At 58.3% G+C, this 20,262-nt stretch overlaps 1 protein-coding gene across 3 annotated transcripts; it reads right to left on the bottom strand.

The window, feature by feature from the left end:
* Positions 1-264: 264 nt before the first annotated feature.
* BCKDHA (branched chain keto acid dehydrogenase E1 subunit alpha) lies at positions 265-20,221 on the bottom strand. 3 transcript variants are annotated; one of them, XM_057314414.1, is made up of 9 exons: positions 20,134-20,221; positions 11,445-11,627; positions 11,252-11,338; positions 6,865-6,973; positions 3,805-3,966; positions 2,000-2,206; positions 1,667-1,808; positions 1,291-1,462; positions 265-787 (listed from the first exon to the last, which is right to left on the bottom strand). In XM_057314414.1, the coding sequence occupies exons 1-9, from the start codon at positions 20,218-20,220 to the stop codon at positions 617-619; spliced, it is 1,320 nt and encodes a 439-aa protein (XP_057170397.1). In that variant the 5' UTR covers position 20,221; the 3' UTR covers positions 265-616. The 3 variants fall into 3 exon arrangements, with proteins under 3 accessions (XP_057170397.1, XP_026338008.1, XP_026338010.1); XM_026482223.4 differs by lacking the exon at positions 20,134-20,221 and adding an exon at positions 19,833-19,972; XM_026482225.4 differs by lacking the exon at positions 20,134-20,221 and adding an exon at positions 18,639-18,941.
* Positions 20,222-20,262: the final 41 nt, after the last annotated feature.

Here is a 20,262-nt window from a genome sequence, read left to right as displayed (position 1 = left end):
GCCAGCTCTGGTGGCCTCCTGGTCACTTTGCTGAACGGCAGCCTTGTCCCACCTAAGGGAGAACAGGAGACCGTCTTGGGAGGAACACACACACACCCTGTCTGCCTAAACGGACCCTCCAGCTTGCTAAAGTTTCCGGGGGAAGTACTTGTCTCAACGGCCCAGCCTTCTTTATCTAGAGGGGAGAAGCAAGGGGTGGTCCCAAACCAGTCATGCTGGGCTCTCCTCCCACCTCCCAAACTCCAGGAAACAGACCAGTGGGGGTGCAGAGCCAAATAGTTTATTGGCCACCTGCTGATCCTCTCACTTTGAGGGAGTGACTTCCACAGGCTGGTCCACCACGCCCACCCCAGAGGGGCTTCTAGTCCTGGAGGCACCCTAGGCACCCTGGCCCACCCCCTGGGAGAAGGCACTGTAACAGGCAAGGAGCGGGCCAACTGAGTCCTCCCAGAGTAACAGCCTGGAGGAGTGGGGATGGGGGGCTGGAGCCCTGGCCCTAGTATTTTGGAGGGAGCTGACCGGGGAAGGAGGGTGGCCTCCTGCCGCTCCCTGAGCCCCCCCAGAGTGGTGCTGCCCCTCAGGGTCGTTGAGGTGGGGGTCGGGGGACGAGCAGGCCTCACTTCTCAAAGTGGTCCAGGGGGTAGTGCTCCCCGTAGGTCTGCAGGTGCCGGGCCAGGGCCTCCTGCTGCTTGCGGAGCTGGGCGGGCATCTCCTGGTACACGTCGGAGAAGAGCAGGCTGGGGCTGGGCTTCGGCTTCCGCTCCGCCTGCTCAAAGGCCTCCATCACCTGGGGGAGGTGGGACAGTAGACACGCAGCCGGCCCCCCATCCCCTACCACTGGGACCCCCCAAGCCCGGCCTCTCCTCTCCTGCACGGTCAGTGCTGCGCTAAACGCAGGAATTGGTGCAGCCTCTCAGCAGAACCAGGCAGCAGGCAGCTCAGAGGCAAGGAAACCGAGGCTCGGAAGGAGGGCCCGAGCCAGGGGGTCCTTCCCACTGGGTGCACGGACCAGGGCTCCCGGCCGGCCGAGGAGGGTGGGACACACACACGCCGCGCATGGATTAGGTCACCTCAACTTTGCCCACCTTCGGAGGATACCCCGCGTGTCCTTCCTCAGACAGGAGGGTGTGGAGGGCAGGCGGCGTGCTGAGGACACGGCTAGGATCCGGCAAAGGCACGTGCCCAGGTCTCCTGGCTCCGTGTCCCCCAATCCTCCCAGGCTTCTCCGCCACGCACCGCCCCGGACCACGCCCCCCAGGGCATGGGTTTCCAACAGAGGAAGGCCCCCACCTTCTTTCGGGACTGCTTCCTCCAGGCCTTCTCCTGCTCGTCGTCCCACCAGCCCCGGCTCTGCAGGTAGTGGCGCAGGCGAGAGATGGGGTGGTCCTGCTTGTCCCAGTAATTGACCTCGTCCACCGAGCGGTAGGCTGAGCTGTCATCACTAGTGCTGTGGTGCCCGATCCTGCGCGCGGAGGGGGCCCAGGGTCAGGTGGGAGCCCCCAGCGGAGGGTCAGGAGGGAGGGGGCAGACCAGGGGAGAAGGGTGGCGATGGAATAAAGGCCACGAAGGGGATCCGATATGGGGGATGGGGTCGTGTTCTGGGGACAGTGACCCATGCAGGGGAGGTGGGATCAAGGCCTCAGAGAAGGATGCGGGAGGCAGGCACCTGTAGGTCATGGCCTCGATGAGGAAGGGCTGGTTCTCGGCCACCGCCCGCCGCCGGGCCTCCTTGGTGGCATTGTACACGGCAAACACGTCGTTGCCATCCACACGGATGGACATGATGCCATAGCCTGGGCCTCGGGCAGCTGTGGGGACAGAGAGGCAGATCGGGCCTGGGGGCTCAGATGAGGACCACGAGCAGAGAGCGGGGAGAGGGAAGGCAGGAGAGGGGAGACAGCAAAGCAGCATTCCTGTGACCCCTCTGCTGCAGGCACCGCAGGGAAAGGACTGGGGTGAGGGGCCAGGCAGACTGGGGAGTGGCCCACAGGGCCCCTACCGATGCCGTCCCCGCGGTACTGCTCCGACGTGGGCGTGGAGATGGCATAGCCGTTGTTGCGGCAGAAGAAGATGATGGGGCACTCGAGGGTGGCAGCGAAGTTGAAGCCGGCGTGAGCGTCCCCCTCGCTGGCCGCCCCCTCCCCGAAGTAGCAGATGACCACCCTGTTGGCGTTGGCCCGCTTGGCTGCGTAGGCCGCTCCCACCGCTGCAGGGGGAGGAGGGTGTGAGCAGGAGCAGAGCCACATGCCTTCCCCACCGGCTCTGCCCTCTCGCTCAGCCCCACAACCTGCCTCAGCCGCCCACCCCCAGCGGATGGCCGCTCCCCCCGCCCCCCTTGCCGAGCTGTGCAGCCTAAACACCTGGGCGGCCTCCTCTGACTTTCCGCCACTCCCCACCACTCCCCGCGCCTCTTCCACCTTCAAAACTCCCTAGAATCTGACCCCGTGTCCCAGTCAGTCTGATCGCCCAGTCACGGCTCACCTGAGCTCCCAGCAGCCTCCTCACTGGCCCCCTGCTCCTCCCGCCCCACCTGTTACCCTGGGACAGCCAGAGGCCAGTTGAAAAGGTTAAAATGTGAACCAGGCTGACATTCCGGCCAGCGCCTCTCTGGCCTCTCTCCCCTGCGGCTCCCGGCTCCCGCTGCCCTCAGACTCCCCTGGATCTGCATCCTTTCTGCGCCTGAGTCCCTCCTGGCCCCCCTCCCACGTTCCACACCTGCCACGGGCTCCCCTGCCCCTCGAGCCAGCAAGCAGGCACTTGCCTCAAGACCCCACGTGGTGCCGTCCCGGGCTCCTGGTCCTACTGCAATGTCACCTGTGATGCAACCCCCCCTTCCTCCATCACACGTGCCCGCAGGACTGCTCACCCCCGACCCGCTCCCCCACTCCCCGTGCTCCTGCTGCATGCTTCCTGTCTGTCTCCTCCACTTGGAGGAGGGCTGAGATGGTCGTCCCTTGCTCCCTGCGCCTAGCATGGCTCCCGCATGGCAGGGACTCCATACGTTTGCCTGCTGAACAGCTTAATGGTCACTAAATGGAAGGTAAGGGCCAGGGCCCAGCCTTCTGGAAATCCTACCTACACTCAGGCAACATGCCACCTCCTCTCGCACGCCCGCCTCCCACCTCAGAAGCGCAAACAGCTCCTCGTTCAGGCACTACGGGCTGTAATGCGTACAGGCCTCGCAACCAGCACGCTGCTCAGCCCCACGGACACAGCAACGTGTGTATCCTGGCCGCCGTGGGGCAGAGAGAGTCGAAGCCCAGCCTGGCCCTCGACCGGACTGCAGGGTCCAGAGGGCAGGGAGCGGGGTCAGGTTCTGGGGTCTCCGTGCCACGTGGGTGCGGGCCTGGCCCCTGAGGGGTCTGCTTCCCAAGCTGTCGCTTTTGAGAAAAGCAACTCTAACTGCTCTAGGGACTGTGGGCTTCCAGAGTGAGCTCCAGGGGAGTGAGACTCTGAGGCCTGAGGCAAAGCACGGTCGGGGGCAAGAACCCAGCTCTGTCCAGGGACCCTTTGTGAGGAAGTTGGTACCCGCTCAATCATGCACAGTTGCTGTGTTGGTGAGCGGACAAACGGGATGGACAGTTTGGGAACAAGAGTGCGGTCACGCCAGCTCCAGCCTGCCAAACCAGAGCCCTCCTCTGGACACCCCCAGACGAGAGGGGTCTGTCAATGTAAAGTCTGGAGCCCAGTCCAGCGCTCTGACCCCAGCACCCACCGGGAAGCCCCAGGAAGGGCAGGGATGGAGAAGGGCTGGGGGGCGCAGCGGAGGACGCTGGTCCGCGAGCCCCAGGCCCGAGTCCTCACCCTGCGGGATCTGCGTGGCCAGCGGAGAGGAGATGGTGACAAAGTGGCGCTCCCTGCAGCCGTAGTGCACGGGCATCTGGCGGCCCTTGCCCAGGTCACTGACGTTGCCGTAGCACTGGGCCATGAACAGCTCCAGGGGGTAGTCCCGGTACATGAGCACACCTGGGGGGAGAGGGCGCCGCGTGAGCCTGTGGCCGGGGTGCAGGGCCAGACCGCCCCCTGGGTGTCCCGGGGCGAGGCCCCTGGCACCCGGCCTCCGTGTCCCTGTGGGTCCCATAAAGGAACTGGACTCCAGCAGGGGCGGCAGATTCAGAGGCTCACAGGGACCAGGCAGGGGGGCAGACCAGAGACCTGTCCCGAAAGGGAGGCCCCTGTTCCAAACACCCAACTGCTGCTCGGGATGGCCGTCGGCCGCCTCTTCAAAAGAAGGCAAAATCTGGCTCGCTTTTTTTTTTTTTTTTTTTTAATGAGAAACTACCTGATGCTGATGTTTCAACTCATGCAACTACTTCAACAATCATCATACAAACCAAATAAAACTACGGGCCGCCAGCTCACAACTTCTGATCGAGACAGACAATACCCGAACCTGCTTACGGCTGTAAAATCCTTTCTTCAAACAAAACCTCACCACCACATGGAACCGCGCTGGGTGAAGGGGGCCCTGCCTGCTGGGTCAGAGGACAGGAGGGGGTTAAGGTGGTCCCAGGATGAGCAACGACCCGCCCCGGGCCGCCTGAAAAGGGGGACAATCGTCACACCCACACCTGAGGGGCAGCGCTGGGGGTTCGAGGACACCCGTGGAAGCATCTAGAACCTGAGCACTGCAGAGCAGCAGCTGGCTGGTGCAGGCATTTCCAAATCTCTTCCTTTACTAGAGAACTCTTTCTTCACACGATGGGTGTAATGGGGGTCACACCGCACAGGAGCCACATTTTGTGCGGGCTGTGCACACGGTCCCTAAGTAACGGCAACACGAGTGTAACGTTTGGTGCCAGGCGCCTTTCTTCTGAGCGCCTTCCAGAAAGTAACTTGATTAATCCTCACAACAACCCCCCGAGGGAGGGGGGATTATTCTCCCCATTTACAGATGAGAACACTGAGGGAGGAGAGCTTCCAGAGCCGGCAGTGGCGGGGGGGGGTCTGTTCACTGGCTAACAGGGTGCCACCGCCAAAACAACCCCCGCAGGCGGTGGGTGCTGCCCGGACAACTGGCTCCTGGGCACGCGCTGGAATTGGGAGTTGGGGTGAGGGGTGCTGGGTGGGGCTTCAGCCTCGGCCTCTCATAAAACCAGACGGGGGATGTCCTGTCACACCACACCACACCACACCACACCCACACACACACACATACACACACACGGAGTGGCCTCATCGCACGTCACACAGATCAAAGGGGAGGTACTCCGGGTGACGCGGGAAAGGCGGGCCGCGTGGAGGGGGCTGCCTCAAAGTGCAGTCCGCAGTCCATCACGTGAGAATCGGTGGCGGTGGCGGCGGGGATGGTGCAAACACAGAGTCCTGATGGGGCTCAGGCGGCTCTGACGCGCCCCAGGAAACCGCAGGCCCTGTGGCAACTACTGCTCTAGATGGAAATGTGCGGCCTCCGAGCTCTTTCTGACGTGTGTCCCTTCCTGCTGGTGCCACGGTCGGCACTCCACGCACATCCTCGGTTTATACCACACGGCCCGGCACGGGCAGCAGCACAGGGGCTGCCTTGGGGAGACCCTGCTCCACCCCGCAGGAGGCACGTGGCCTGGGCCCCGAGACCGAACCTCCTGGGCTGCCGGCCGCCTGGCTCAAAGGGACACAGGGCTGCTGGGAGGCTCCTTCCTCCAGCAGGGTCGGGGCAGGGGACACGGGGTGGCGCCTCCACCGCTTCCAGCACTTAGGACAGCACCTTGGCCTTGAAGAGCTCAGCGAGGGCCGAGGGCCGGCTATTGTTCTGAGCGCCCCATATTCTCTGCACTCCGTAGGTGGGGACTGAGAGGGGAGCAGCGGCCTCGTCAAGGCCAGGCACCGGTCTCGCAGCTCCCACCTCTCTAGGGGGCCCAGACGCAGGGCCTTCTGCACGGCCAGCCCCCATGTGGAGAGCCCGGTGGCTGCCCAGGACTCCAAGCCCCCCACTCGCCCTGCCTGGAGTCCTCACCAGAGAGGCCCCTTCTGCCAAAACAGGCAGGAGGCGCTCAGCAAACCTGGCAGGGGCTGGGCCTACAGCCCAATGTCTTGGGACACCCAATACACAGGACATCTGTCCCCCTAGGACGTGGGGGATGGGAGTCGGGTGCAGCGGGCACAGGAGCAGACTGTCCAAGATGCCACGCTCGTCCAGGGACCCGCCTGCCTGGCCAGCCTGTCCCCTGCTGAAGAGTCATCTCAGGTGAGAGCACCGCCCCCCAGCACATCGCCTCCAGCTCTGAGTGCTTGCCCAGCACCAGGCCCTGTGCTGCAGGCTTTGTGTCCCCCACCCCGTGATTGCTCCGTGCTCATCGGTGTGCTTCACACCTCGTCTCAGACACTGCTGTCCTGTCACTCCCTCACTCAGAAGGGGCCGGCCCCGGCTGCCACTGCCAGGCCCTCCCATTTGCTCTGCTCCCCAAAGGACACAGCACCCGGAAAGGCCAGGGGATCGTGGAGCCCCAGGCTCTGGACTGGGATCCCCATGCGGGCCCACCTGGGGCCAGCCCCACCCTGACTGCATGCTGCCAGCACTCCCAGGGCAGGGGTCCCAGTGCCATCATCAGCTCCGTGTCGGAAACCACAAAACAGACGCTCATAGGAGAAGCAACTTGTCCCAAACCTGCCAACTGGCAGCCAGCAGAGCATGAGTGGCCACGAGGACAGGCTCTTCCCTACAACCCTGCCTGCCTGGCCTCCAGACAGAGGAAGCCCGCCGCCACATCCCCCTGGCCTTGGCTTGGCTCTTTCTTGCTCAGAAAGCTCTTCTTGGAAGAGCACGTGGGGTAGCTAACATGGGCCTCCCCTTCCCGCCCAGAGTGACTGGGCCCGACCTGCCTCCCCAGGGACCGCAGACACAGGCCGCCAGCAGGGCAGACATACCTGCCTCCCGGTACTGGCCGAACACCAGGTCCGTGTTGTCCAGCGCTGCTGCGCTCCCCACGTGCGTCCCCTCCTCGCCATAGTTAGTCATGTAGAATGAGATTCGGCCCTGGGGGTACAGGAAGGCCCGGAGGCCCGGGCTCGGTTATGCTGCGCGATGACAGGGAACCATCTGGATAACTGGCCAGCTTCTGGAGACTTCTTTCATCACCAGACACGTCCTGGGCTAGGTCAGGCCGGGGTTGCCGCCTTCACGGAGGAACTGCCAGATTGGTGAGAGCCGGGCGATGGGGCTGTGTGACTGGAGGCCAAGGTGCGTGCCTGGCCCACCAGAGAGGGCGTCAGGGAGAAAAGCCCGAGCTGGGCAAAGCTGGGGGTAGATGCAGGTTTCCGGGCAAAGGGAACAGTGAAGGCCAGAAAGCCAGAATAGCTGGGACAGAAAGTGGGAAGGGTGGGGACAGACAAGGCGGCAGAAGCAGTACCCAGTAACGCAGTGAATGACACACCGGGACTTTACCTTGAGAACTGCACCCACGGCTCTCTCCGGGGAGCGACATTTTAGAAACGGCTCTCTGACTGTCATGTGGGAAATGGATGGTGGAGACAGGACTGAGTGCAGCCCGCCAGGTAAGAGGGGGTGGTGGCCTGGCCTGGTCGTGGCAGGAGGCAGGCAGAGGAATGGAGGGGAGAGGCTTAAGCAGAGTCAGAGTGCCAGGGAGCGGAAGACCCTTGCTGGCTGGCCACACCGGTGCCCTAGCCGACTCCTTCTCCTGAGCCCCCCAATTCTAGAGCCTGGAGAAGCCAAACATTCTCCCAATCTCCCTTATAGCCAGGGGTGGCCACAGACACAGTTCTTAAGCCAGAGACTTAAGTGGAAGTCTGCTTTTGCTTTCTTGATAAAAGAGATGAGTGTAGCTGGCGCCAGCCCTGCTCCCGCCTGGCACACCACTGGGAGGCTGGACCCGTGGCAGCCATCTTGTGAAAATGAGGCAACACATGTGGGATGAAAGCCAGCTCACCCACGATGGTGAAGCAGAAAGGCAGGAAGTCTGGGCTCCTGGCGTGGTGCTGAGCAGCAGAATGGATCTCTAACTAAACCCATAGGGACAAAGTAAATTAGACGGGAGAAAGCGATACGAGGGGGAAAACGGAGACAGGGAGATGCAGGTCTCCAGCTTGGGCAGATGGGTGGACGGTGGCACCCTCTGCTGAGAAATGGCCTAAGAGAGAGAGAAGCTGCGGTCGAGTCTGGACAGGCTGAATTTGGTGTGGGACATCCAAGGCAAGCAGCCAAGAAGATCTGGGGCTATGAGGTGAAGTCTGGCAGGAGACTTGGGGCACCCCTGGCACAGAGCCAGAACTAAGCTCCCCAGCACCACGTGGGAAGTCAGAGAGCAGAGGTCGGTATCTGAGGGACGCCCCCTGCCCGGTCCTCATGTGTTCTGTAGGCCAGGCTTTCGGTCGTGGTGAGAGAACGAGATGAATAAAGCTTTCTTCTAAGTGGGGAGCCAATTAAAAGTTAATTGACCTCCCACAGCCATGTGGGTGGATGCTGGGTGCTGGAAGCCTGTCGAGGGTGGTGTGGGGAGGAGCCTGAGTGCCCTCCCACCCAGGAAATGGGACCTGGCTGGAGGCAGAAGTCGCTGGTTGTCTACCCAGTATCCTACCCCTCTCCCTGCTTGCTAACCAAGATCTCATTCCACCGGCAGCAACTGCCCGCAAGGAAAGACCACATTTCGGCCTCCCTTGCAGCCGGGAGCGACCTATGCAGTATCTCAGAGGCTACTGGGTGGGACTGCCTGCAAAGTTCTAGAAAGGTGGGTATGAGGAGATAGCTGGGACATGTCTGACCTGACACTGTCCTTCCACATCCTGCCTGGAACGAGGTGTGATGAAGGGAGCTCCAACGGCCATTTGCTTCATGAAGGGCCCTCAAGGCTAGAAGCCAAAGCTGGGCATCCAGTGACATCGTGATGCTACCATACCAGCCCCAAGCAGGTTTCTTTTATCCAAGATAAAACCCTCCTCATCTGTTTAAGCTACTGCATTTGTTTCTGTAGGGTTTGGGGAGTGCTTTGGGGGAGGTCTGTTACTTACAGCTAAACAGAAGCCGAGCTAATACAAGCTGGGCCTTGACCCAGGAGCTGATCCTGAGGCCTCGTCTGCGGCAGCCAGCGCACAAAGGGGCTTTATGTGTTGGGCCTCCCAGAATGCCTACCTCTACCATGCTATCCCCGCTTTTTAGCATACTGAAGAAACTGAGGCAAAGCCAGGAAAAACCACGGCCCAAAGTCACAGCTGTGATTGGACCCACATCTGCCGGATTCCAAAGCCCCTGTTTGCGCAGCCAACACAGGCGGGAAGGAGCCCGGGCGTGTTGAGAGGGTGGGAGGGGCGGCGTGGCCTGGCCTGGCGGAAAGGCTGTGGCGAGGGGAGCAGAGAGCCGAGGCCACAGGGGAATGGGAGACAGGGGAAGAGGAAGGGCCAGGCCTGCCCCTGTGTGCTGTAGGAGCCAAGGGAAGTTCTGGGCAAGTTTCACGGTGGAGGTACTACCCTATTTGGGAAAACCCACACATAGTGCCCTGTGAGTGGGAGTCTGCTTAGTACTGTCCCATAGGCCAGGGGGCCTCATGCTTCAGTCCACAGGGAGACGGCCTGGGGACTTGATTCTCAAGCCCAACCCTACTCCTGACCCAGCAGGTGCAGTGGGCACGCAATGACCCAACGCTCAACTTTCTTCCCCCTTTTCCCACAGGAACCCTGGGCCCTGGGAGGGACGGATTCCACTACTCTCTTGGATCCTGGGGACGGGCACGTAGTCCTCCTGGCCAGGGGCTGGCTCAAGGGGGCGTCTGTGACCGAACCCGGACCCCGAGCATCAGCCCCGCCCTTTCGCTGGAACGTCAAGGAGCAGACATTCTCTTTCCACCGCTAAGCAGAAAGGATAATCATTGTGAGGCTGGCAGGGTTACAACAGCTAATATTTACTGTGTGCTGGCTAAACACCAGCGTCGCTCTTCCGAAGGCCATGACAAATGCCACCAGCAGTCCTTAAGCCAACCCCATGAACTGAGCACAGATAAGAAAACAGGAGACCTGACAATGAAGCGCCTCTCCCAGGGCAAAGCTACAAAGTGGCAGAATGAAGACTTCGGTTTTAATGTCCATACCCTGATCCTTTCTCTGCCCCTGTCCACGAGCATAGCCCTGCTACAGACCACTGCTGCTGGGAACGAGGGAAGCCGAGAGAGCAGAAAAGACCCTCGGGGAGAGAAAAACAGGTCTGATAACACTGAGCTCCCTGGATCCAGCCACGCCTGGAACAGGACCCTCTGGACGTGAAGTTACTTGAGTCAATAAACTGCCTCTTTGATACAGACGTGGTGAAGAGAAGGGCCATATGCACCCCAATGTTCATAGCAGCAATGTCCACAATAGCTAACTTGTGGAAGGGGCCGAGATGCCCTTCAACAGATGACTGGATTAAGAAGTTGTGGTCCATATATACAATGGAATATTACTCAACCATCAGAAAGAACGAATTCTCAACATTTGCTGCAACATGGACGGCACTGGAGAAGATAATGCTAAGTGAAATAAGTCAAATAAGTCAAGCAGAGAAAGATAACTATCATATGATTTCTCTCATCTATGGAACATAAGAACTAGAATGATCAGTAGGGGAAGAAAGGGATAAAGAAAGGGGGGGTAATCAGAAGGGGGAATGAAACATGAGAGACTATGGACTATGAGAAACAAACTGAGGGCCTCAGAGGGGAGAGGGGTGGGGGAATGGGATAGACCAGTGATGGGTATTAAGGAGGGCACGTATTGCATGGTGCACTGGGTGTTATACGCAACTAATGAATCATCGAGCTTCACATCGGAAACCGGGGATGTACTGTATGGTGACTAACATAATAAAAAATCATTAATTAAAAAAAATAAATAAAAAATAAAATAAATAAATTGCCTCTTTGTTGATGCTGTTCTGACCGGGTCTCTGCCCGCTGACACGACCACGGCTGAGGCTTACAGCCCATCTGACACAGGCGCCCCAGGAAGCCCTGAGGGGCACCCTACTTCTCAGGACCGTGAGCTCCCAAGGGGAAGGCCCAGCAGGTCTTCCCGCCTGTCCACTCCCAGCACAGCCATGCCCCCAGCCAGGAGCAGGGGAGGTATTTTTATCATCTGGTCCATCCTTCTGCCCCCAGGCAGCACCCTTCCCACACTCTTCCTCCACACCATCAAGAGCACCCCAAGAACTCTGAGGACCCCAAGACAAAGGATCTCCATACCACCCTGTCCTCCTTGGGAGTTATCTTCTGGCTCAAACACAGGCAGGGAGACCTCAGGCAACCCCCCTCCCCAGCCCGAGCCCACGCACCTGCCGCTGGGACTCGTAGAGGATGCGGTCCATGGTGTTGAGCAGAGTCATGCTCCTATAGAACTTGAGCACCTTCTCCTGGGGCAGCTGCGGACGGAGGCACAGACAGATGTGGGGCAGTTGGGACCAGAGAGGAGACGGACAAGGGACCTGGGCGTGGGAGGCACAGTGGGGGAAGGAGGGGGCCTCTCACATGGGGATCCTCGCTGGGGTTGATGATCTGGCCCTGCCGGTCCATGACGCGGTAGACGGGGATCCCGGAGATGACATTGGGCTGGATGAATTCTAGCTTGTCTATGAACTCCGCCGAGGCCCCCGGGAACTGGGGCTTGTCATCCAGGGATGGGAAGTGCTGCTGCTCCTGTCTCCGGGGCAGCTGGGGAGAGAGGAGGGTGGGGGTGGGGGTACTCAGGTCAGGAGCAGCGGGTTTCCCTGGCTGACCTCACGGCAGGCAGTGTGGCCTGGCAGTTGAACCCCCAGGGCCCCAGGGGACCCTGCGGCCTGACGCACAGGGTATGGATCTCAGCCTCACTGCTTTCTCGATGTGTGACCTTGGGCAAGCCACTAGAATTTCTTTGTGTCTCCGTTCCTCAACTGTAAAATTGGGGGGAAGATACTATCTATCCCGCAGGGTGGCTGTAAAGATTAAACAACTCAGTAGAGAAGCAGTCACAGGGCACAAGAACCGGAAGCTGTTCTATCAGGGGCCCAAACGCTTCGCTCTGGCATTCAAGGCCTCCCCAGTCTGACCAGATACCCCCTCTCTCCATCTCCCACTGCCACCGCAGGCAACCCTGCCCCCCAGCGCCCCTGAGTCGGCCAGACGGGCTCTTCACCGACCCCACACAACCGGGGCGGCCTCCTAGAATCAAGGAAGTCTGTGAGCTCTTAGGTGTCAGCCTGCCTGGGTTCAAATCCCTTGCTAGGTGACCAGAGAAAAGTGATTTTCCCTCTGCCAGCCTCTCCTTTCTCATCTGTAAAAGGGGGACCACCTCATGGAAGTGTCATGAGGCTTAAACGAGATCCTGCACGTAAAACTGGTTAGCAGAGTACTTGGAAGCCATACAGCAAACGCTCGGAAGAAGTGTCAACTGTCGCCTCTGCCACACACGGCTGCCAGCCCATCTCTTTACTAGAATGTCTGCGTGCCCCCCCAGCCCCCTGGCAAACTTCTGCGCTTCGATGGCCTCTGCACTCCAGTCCTAACCCCCACCCCTCCGGGCCCAGACTGACTCCTTCGACAAATATTTGAGCACCTGCTTTGTTCCGAGCCCCGTGCTGGGTTCTGGGGACCTAAGAGAAGCAAGACATCTGTCGCTGCTGCCCAGCAGGGAAGCCAGCTGCTGAGCAAGTATGGCTGAGGCTGGGGCTGGTCCGTCTCTGCCCAAGAGAAGCCTGAAGCATGGGAGAGTGAAGCAACCTGGGGGGGGTGCAGCTGGGGGTCAGAGAAGGAGCCCCGGAGGCTGGGGTCGCAGAACACGCCAAAGGCAGAAGGCGAGGGACGGGATGTCACTTGTGGAACCTGGAAGAAGTTGGGCGGCTGGAGGAGCCCTGTGGGGGGCGTGGCACCTTCTCAGCTGGCGGGGAAAGGCCACTGGTCGGCACAGGATGTGCGCCAACCCTGTTTCTCAGCCTTGACCTGGTCTCAGCGCTGCCGCTGCTCCCCTTTACCAAGCACTTGACGGCCGCGGGCGGAGCTCTGTACCCACAATCTCACTGGGTCCTCAGAGTGTTCCGCACAGTTGGAGGCACAGACCACCTGCTGTGACCCCTGAGGAGGGAGGAAGCTGAGACACAGTGGGGGGGGGGGGCAGGCCGGGCTGACATTCAGATCCCCAAGCCCGTCTCCTCACCCCAGCTGCCTCAGCTGACCCAGTTTCCCAGCCACAGCTCCCTCCCTGCAGCTGCGCTCCCAGGCGGAGCTCCAGCAAGCACACCCTGGGTCTCCCACCAGTGTGCTCAGCTGTGCACCCCACTCCTCTCCTTGAACTGCCCAGCAGAGCGGCCGAGGGGGGGCGGGGGGAGTGCGAGCACCAGGGCATTTATCTGCGCTCGTGGCTGTGAGGAAATAAAGGAAATGACACTGCCCACGGCAAGGCACGTCCAGGCCTGACCACGGCTTCCCCTGCTTGCAAGGGAAGCTGCTGGAAGCCGCTGAGCTCGGGCCACCCGCACGCCCCCCCTCCCAAGCACCCACATGGCCAGGCCTTTCTGTCCCCTCCCCCCCCCAGGACTGGAGGAAGGGCAGGGAGCGTGGCGCCTGGCTCACAGAGCAGGCGCTGGGCAGGCCATTACGAAGGGACAGAGGGATGAGCACTTAGCTTCACTGGCCTTGGAGGCCGACCAACGGGGGTGCCGGGATCTGAGCTCACCGCATGGCTCTTTGCAAATTTCCTCATCTGTAGAAAGGCTGCACAGGGCTGTTGCAGAAAGTTCTGGCCATGACGCACACAAAGGGCTCAGCACAGGGATGGGATGCGTTTCTGAGCTCAAAACTTGGTAGAAAGGAAAACCACCCCAAAATCTCGGACGAGTAGGAAACGGGAAACAGAAAATGGCTGGCCCTTTGGGAGGAGGACAGGGAAGAACTGGGGAGAAGGTCTGGCAGCAGGGCACACCGGACAGTAACAGAAGACGTGGAACAGGCCAGCTGGGGTTCGGGGCAGCAGGGGGCAGAGGACAAGGTCACAGGGCTGAGAACAGACTGGGCTGTCAGGACAGGACTCTGCCTGCTTCCGGAGGCTAGAGAGCTGCCATCGGGTCACCCGGGCACACCCCCACATTGCACTCGGGCCTTGCGGGGGTCAGGGGCTCTTCCTTCCTGGGCCTGTGGAGATGCTGGGGTCCCCAGGGCCACTGTGCGGACTGGGTGAGTGGCCAGCCCAGAGGAAATGCTCCACCGGGGGAGGGGTGGTAGAATGGCCCAAGGAAGGATGCGACTCCACCCTCTTTTTCTTCCGATTGTGGTGGGGGGTGGGGATGGGTTTATCGTGGTGGCCGGTAACTTACAATGGCAGAGGCTATAGAGATCTACACAAAGCCTTGCTCCCACCACGCAGGAAACAGAGAGGCCTGCTCTGGAGGGTCTGGTCCGCCCACCAGGTACTGGGGTGCCTGCCCCCTGTGGAGCCACTCCCTTTGGCACCAAGGTTAAGGTTAAGACTCCCCGCAGAGTAGACTGCAGCCTCCAGGCTGTATAACTAGAGCCCCCTGAGCCTGTTTACTACTCCAGAAGCAGGAGCAGGACTACCTATCTCCCAGGGCATCACGAGGACGACACTGAGCTGACGTGTGCACACAGAGAACATTCTGTCTGCACCCCTGAGCAGCTCACAAGCATATTTGATGATCATTACTATCCAGCAGGTAGCTATGGAATGGCGCCACACTGGGCCCTGAACTGGCTGGAGAGGAGAGGGACAGCGGGGGGACAAATACCAAACACACAGGTTACAGTCAGGGGCAGGACCGCCAGATAGTTACCCATGCGGCTGGGGAGCATGAGGGACTCCGGGGCTAAACGGTTCTGTCCCTTTCCAGCAGCGCCACCACGTCTCCCTGAACTGGCGTCCCCTTGTGGAAAGAACAGGAATTGCTACTCCATAGGCCAGGGGTGAGGTGGGTACCAAGCACCCGCTGTGGCTCTAGGGGGATTTTTGCTGCCAGCGGCAGAGGGAACATGAGGCCTGCTGGACCAGCAAGGGTGAGCCAGGCAGGGGCTAGGGGGGAAGAAGGTGCCAGTCCCCAGGAACTACCAAGGCCAAGGCAAGAGAAGAGAGCCTGGGGACCAGTGAGGCTGCAGCACATTAGTAAAGAGCGCTAACTCGGTGCCCCACAAGGCTCTTCCTTTCCGCCTCTGTGCCCTCTGAACCCGGTGAGGCAAGCACTACTGTCTCGCTTCTGAAAAACACAGCTGGCCCCGAAGCTCAGAGGGAGAAAGTGACTTGTCCCAGGGCAGGCAGATCCTGAGTGATGTCAGCATCGAAAGCCAGGCAGCCTGACTACAGCTGCCCCAGGAGGCTGGAGAGAAAGGTGGGGTGCGGCTGTGGACGGTTTTGTGGGCGGTGCCAGCGAGCTGAGTGCTCTGCATCTAAGCCAGTGGAGCCCACCCGAACCCAGGGGCTTCGGCAAGCACTATGCAGCCCGAGGCACTGCTAGTGGGAAGCCCCGAGGGAGGACACCCTTTCCCTGATCGCATCATACCGTCCCTGGAGAAAAACTGCAGCCCCCACTTCTTGGGACCTTCCTTACTGAGTACTTGGGATACGTGGTAAGTGTCTCCTAAGGACCATTTCCTTTCATCTTCACATCTCTCTGAGGGAAGTACTACTGCTGTCCCCATTTTACAGATGGACACTGCTGGGGGGGGTCAGGAACGCTTCTCCGTCTCTCTCTCTCTCTCTCTCTTACTCTCAAGTAAGTAAAATCTATAAAACAAAAGGGGGTGGCTCAGTCGGTTAAGCCTCTGCCTTCGGCTCAGGTCATGATCCCGGGATCCTGGGATCCAGCCCCACGTCAGGCTCTCTGGGCCTGCTTCTCCCTCTCCCCCTCGGCCTGCTTGTGCTCTCTCTCTTTTGCTCACTCTTGCTCTCAAATAAAGGAATCCTTCTCCCAGGAAATGACCGTCAGCTGACACCTAAAGGACCATATTCCTAAAAAGGCCTCCAGGTGGAAGGAGCTCATCCAAGGGAAGGAAAAAGGGCCCGTGGGGCTGAAGCGCAGGGAGGGAAGGGCATGGTGGGGGCTGAGGCCGGCCCCTCCGCCGTAGCTTCTCACCAGCCCCGAGGGCCCCAGGCAGAAGCTGCAGATACATGCCAAGACTGGACCCAGCACGATGTTGCAAGACTTAAACCAAAGCCCTATTGCTTCTCCTAGCAGCCTGGTACTATGGAGAGAAACTGGGCTTTAGAGTCCAGAACTCCAAGTTCAGACCTCACCTCCCTGGGCCTCAGGATAGGAGAAAACTGCCAATACCTTGCAATGTGGCTGTATTAGATAGAATAATGGTGTGAGTTGGTAGTGTAACTCACAAGGGCTCCCTGATGTGAAAAACGAGGCCTTGTACCTTAAGATGCCAACCAAGAGGGAGATGGACCCATATGGCGAGGAGACAAGTAACGACCATCTCCATTCGAGCCTCAACACACACTGGGCACTGCCACTCGGAGATAGCGCGTGGGGCGCTGGGGCACGGGGATCCCCAACGGGCTGCCCCTGACAGCTGGGTCAGAGAAACAACATCACTGTTGATCCACACAGACGGAGCTCTAGGTGCTCCCTCCGTCCCAGAGTAGGGACGCCAGTCCCCCCATCTGCTAGGCTCAGAGGAGTAAAGTGACTTGGCTGGGGTCCCTCTTGCTTCTTGGCGTGGTATCTGAGAAACCAGCTCAGGACTCCCTGACAATTAAGTTTCCTTTCTTCTCTTCTCCCTGAGCACTGAAACATCTGCTATCACCTGGGGTAGAGGGGGAAGGGAGGGAGGATCAGACAAACGCCTTCCGAGCAACAGGGTGTTCAGTCGACAACATGGTGAAAGGAGAGGCAAGCAGGCACAGATGAAGTCAGGCAGCCCCAGCCTTTCCCCCAACAACCCAACAACACAGCCTCTCACTTCCCCCAAAGCACTGACGATCTCTGGGCTCGGCCGTGATGGGCTGAAACTGCACCATCCAATATGGCAGCCACCAGCCACTTGCGGCTACTTAAACTGATTAAAATTAAATAAAATGAAAACTTCACTTCCTGGGCCATACTAATCACACTGAGAGCTCAGTAGCCATGTGTAGTCAAGTGGCTACTGTACCGGGCAGCACAGGTCTAGAACACCATCGCCACCACAAAAGGTTCGAGTGGACAGATCCTGGTCTACGAGCGTGTTTGACTAGGGGCGCCTGGGGGGCTCAGTCAGCGAAGTGTCTGCCTTCAGCTCAGGTCATGATCCCGGGGTCCTAGAATCAAGCCCTGTGTGGGGCTCCCTGCTCAGTGGGGAGTCTATTCACTCCCCCTCTCTCTGCCCACCCACCCCCATAAGCACACTCTCTCTCCTTCTCTAATAAATAAATAAAATCTTAAAAAATATTGTTTAAAACCTTATTTGACCAAATCCCACTACTCCTTCCCTTCACTCAAAAGAAGTCTCCTTTTGGGGCGCCTGGGTGGCTCAGTTGTTAAGCGTCTGCCTTCGGCTCAGGGCATGATCCCGGCGTTCTGGGATGGAGCCCTGCATCAGGCTCCTCTGCTGGGATCCTGCTTCTTCCTCTCCCACTCCCCCTGCTTGTGTTCCCTCTTTCACTGCCTGTCTCTCTGTCAAATAAATAAATAAAATCTTAAAAAAAAGTCTCCTTTTTAATCTTAGAAAATACAAGTGGGAGAGGGCCGGCTCAGTTGGTACAGGGTGTGACTCTTGATTTCTGGGTTGTGAGTACAAGCAAAACACTGGGTTAGAGAGAACTTTAAAAATAAATAAATAAAATCTTAAAAAAACAAACAAGTGGGAGTAATAGAAGTGGGGAAGAGAATACAAGGACTATAATAATATATAAACTTAAAAGTACACAAATAAAAGCTAGGTACTCTGAAAGAGCCCCTCCAAAAAATCCCCCCCCCCGTCCCATCACCCACCAAAAAATGAAGGGGGGGAGTCAAGAGGAAAAAACAGCAGGGAGACTGACCCTGGAAGGAAGCAGACTTAATCAGCCATAAATGACCTTTCCCTACTTTCTGCCCCAGTCCGGCCCGCCTCCCGCCCCACAGGCGCAGCCAATGGACTCTTGGGACTGGGATCAGCTAAGCAGGATCTGATCTGATTGCTCCAAAAAAAAAAAAAAAAAAAAGCGACAAAGAACAGCCCAAAGGCAGGAAAGTGCCCCACCTCCACCCTGCTCCAGCAACCCTTTCACAAGTACCTGCTTTAAGCGACTCCTTTTCCTATCTATGTCCCCTCCCCTCTCACCTGGCCCATCCTCTTCACCCTCCTCCCCCGCTTCTGTCCCTATCTAGAATGTCTTCCCATAGATTCTACCTTCCTTTCCTAATGGATTAGGGATCAGAGGGTCAGACCCAACCTCACAAGATCTGGACCGTTTTCCCTCCAAGGGCCCTCACCAATGCAGGTCCTGCCAAGGTCACCTTCTTTCTTCTCCTGATCTCCAAGGTCAGTTTCTGTCCCTTCCCTCCACCCTCACTTTCAACAGTGACCAACATTCCTACTGTCCTTATCAAATACCAGGTCCAGTTCTCAGCACTTTACATTTTTGACTTTTACTACAAGGTGATCAGTTAGCATTTTAGAAAGAGGGAAATGCACCCCTCTGTAGAGATCCAGAGGAGCAGTCCTTTGCCCCAGGCCACACACCTGAAAAGCACCAGATTAGGGATATGAACTCACCTTCCGAAACACTGCTCTATGATCTGTGAAATTTCAATTCATGGCTCTTCCACAGCTCAATGCCTCTCTCTCCCTCTAATCAAACTGCCAGCTAGACTTCTGTGTGAACTTGCTGTTAGCGGCAACAACCCAAGGGGATTCTGACCGTTTTGATAAGAATTAAGCATTTCGGGGCGCCTGGTGACTCAGTTGGTTGGGCGTCTCCCTTCAGCTGGGGTCATGGTCCGGGGGGTCCTGGGATCGAGCCCCGGAGGAGCGGGGAGCCTGCTTCTCCCTCTCCCTCTGCTCTTGCTCGCTCTCTCTCTCTCAAATAAATCAATCAATCTAAAAAAAAAAAAAAGAATTTATTGGGGGCACCTGGGTGGCTCAGTCGGTTAAGCACCTGCCTCCGATTAAGCATCTTTCAGCTCAGGTCATGATACCGAAGTCTCGGGATCGCATCGAGCCCCACTTCTCCCTCTGCCCCTCACCCTGCTCATGCTCTCTCTCACTCCCTCTCTCTCTCTCGCTCTCAAATAAATAAATAAATAAATAAATAAATAAATAAATAAAATCTTTAAAAAAAAATAATTAGGCATTTCTTAAGTGTTACTCAGAAATGTGGGCAAGGTGGTGGCCTGTCTGGACCTCTCTCCCTCCTCTTTTCCCCAACAAAATTTCACGGATTATCTCCTCTATTGAGCGACCAAAACAGACAAGGTTCCTGTTCTGGCATTCGACTTTTTACATAATTCATTTTGAAATCAGAACTAGTAAAGGAACAAAGAAATGCAGGCACTTTAAAAGCCCTCGTCGGAGAACCCGATCTCTCTTTTCTCCTTTTTGAAGGGGGAGAGGAGTTCTTTACCAAGAAGAAAGTCTCTCCCTTGGCAGTTTCACTCTCCAACGCCTGCGAGGAAATGTCTCGCCTTCCTCCCTTGTCCCTCCACGCGGCCTCCCGTGGGCATGAGTGGCAACTAAAGAGGAATCTCCTCCCTCTCCAAGTTGTCTCCCTCCCTCGGGGCCCACAAAGGAGCTGCTTCACTTTTCTTCTCCTGAGGAAGTGGAAGTTCTTCCCGAGTGTCCCTTCCGATTAGTTCTCCCAGTCCCTGTCCCTTCTGTGACAGCCCTTCCTTCACTCCCTGCACAGATTCCACAACGGAAGACGGCTTGACATCCCTACTCTCCCTCGGGGAAAACTCCCCAGGTACTCACAGATCTAGCCAGCCCCCGAGCCCCAGGCCGCCGCAGGAGCAGGAGGCCAGCCCGGTCCAAGCCTCGACTCGAGCCCCAGACCCTCGCTGCTGCAGCCGCCACCGCCATCTTGGCTACCAACCCCTCAGCACTCCGCCCCTCCCCCAGCTAGACTGGGGGCTGACCCTTTACGAACCTGATTCAAATGCTAGCACCGCCCTTCCAGAAACCACGAGCTACCAATCCTGAGGTCTCTAGGGCACGGGTATGGGTGGATCAAACAATCTAGCTAGCCAAAATCATTCTGATCACTTCATCTTACCTGTTTCTGTAACAGGCAAAGAAGAGGACAACCTAACCGGAGCCTCAGGGCTTTAGGGCCCGGGGGCCTCGGGCAGGACGAGCCCATGCCAAGGCCCGCCCCCTCTTCTCTACTCTCCAATGGCATTCC

This window comes from Ursus arctos, unplaced genomic scaffold (assembly GCF_023065955.2).
Source record: "Ursus arctos isolate Adak ecotype North America unplaced genomic scaffold, UrsArc2.0 scaffold_19, whole genome shotgun sequence".
In the NCBI taxonomy this organism is placed as follows: Eukaryota; Metazoa; Chordata; class Mammalia; order Carnivora; family Ursidae; genus Ursus; species Ursus arctos.
Note: the sequence above shows the minus strand (reverse complement) of the source record. Positions and strands in the feature narration are given on the sequence as shown.

Excerpts from the sequence above, each read along its gene's own strand:
- BCKDHA (XM_026482223.4), bottom strand. The coding sequence starts at position 19,940 with ATGGCGGTGGCGGCTGCAGCAGCGAGGGTCTGGGGCTCGAGTCGAGGC. Across the intron at positions 1,809-1,999 it reads GTACCGCGGGGACGGCATCG|CTGCCCGAGGCCCAGGCTAT; the intron begins GTAGGGGCCCTG and ends CTGTCCCCACAG. Across the intron at positions 1,463-1,666 it reads ATCGAGGCCATGACCTACAG|GATCGGGCACCACAGCACTA; the intron begins GTGCCTGCCTCC and ends CTCCGCGCGCAG.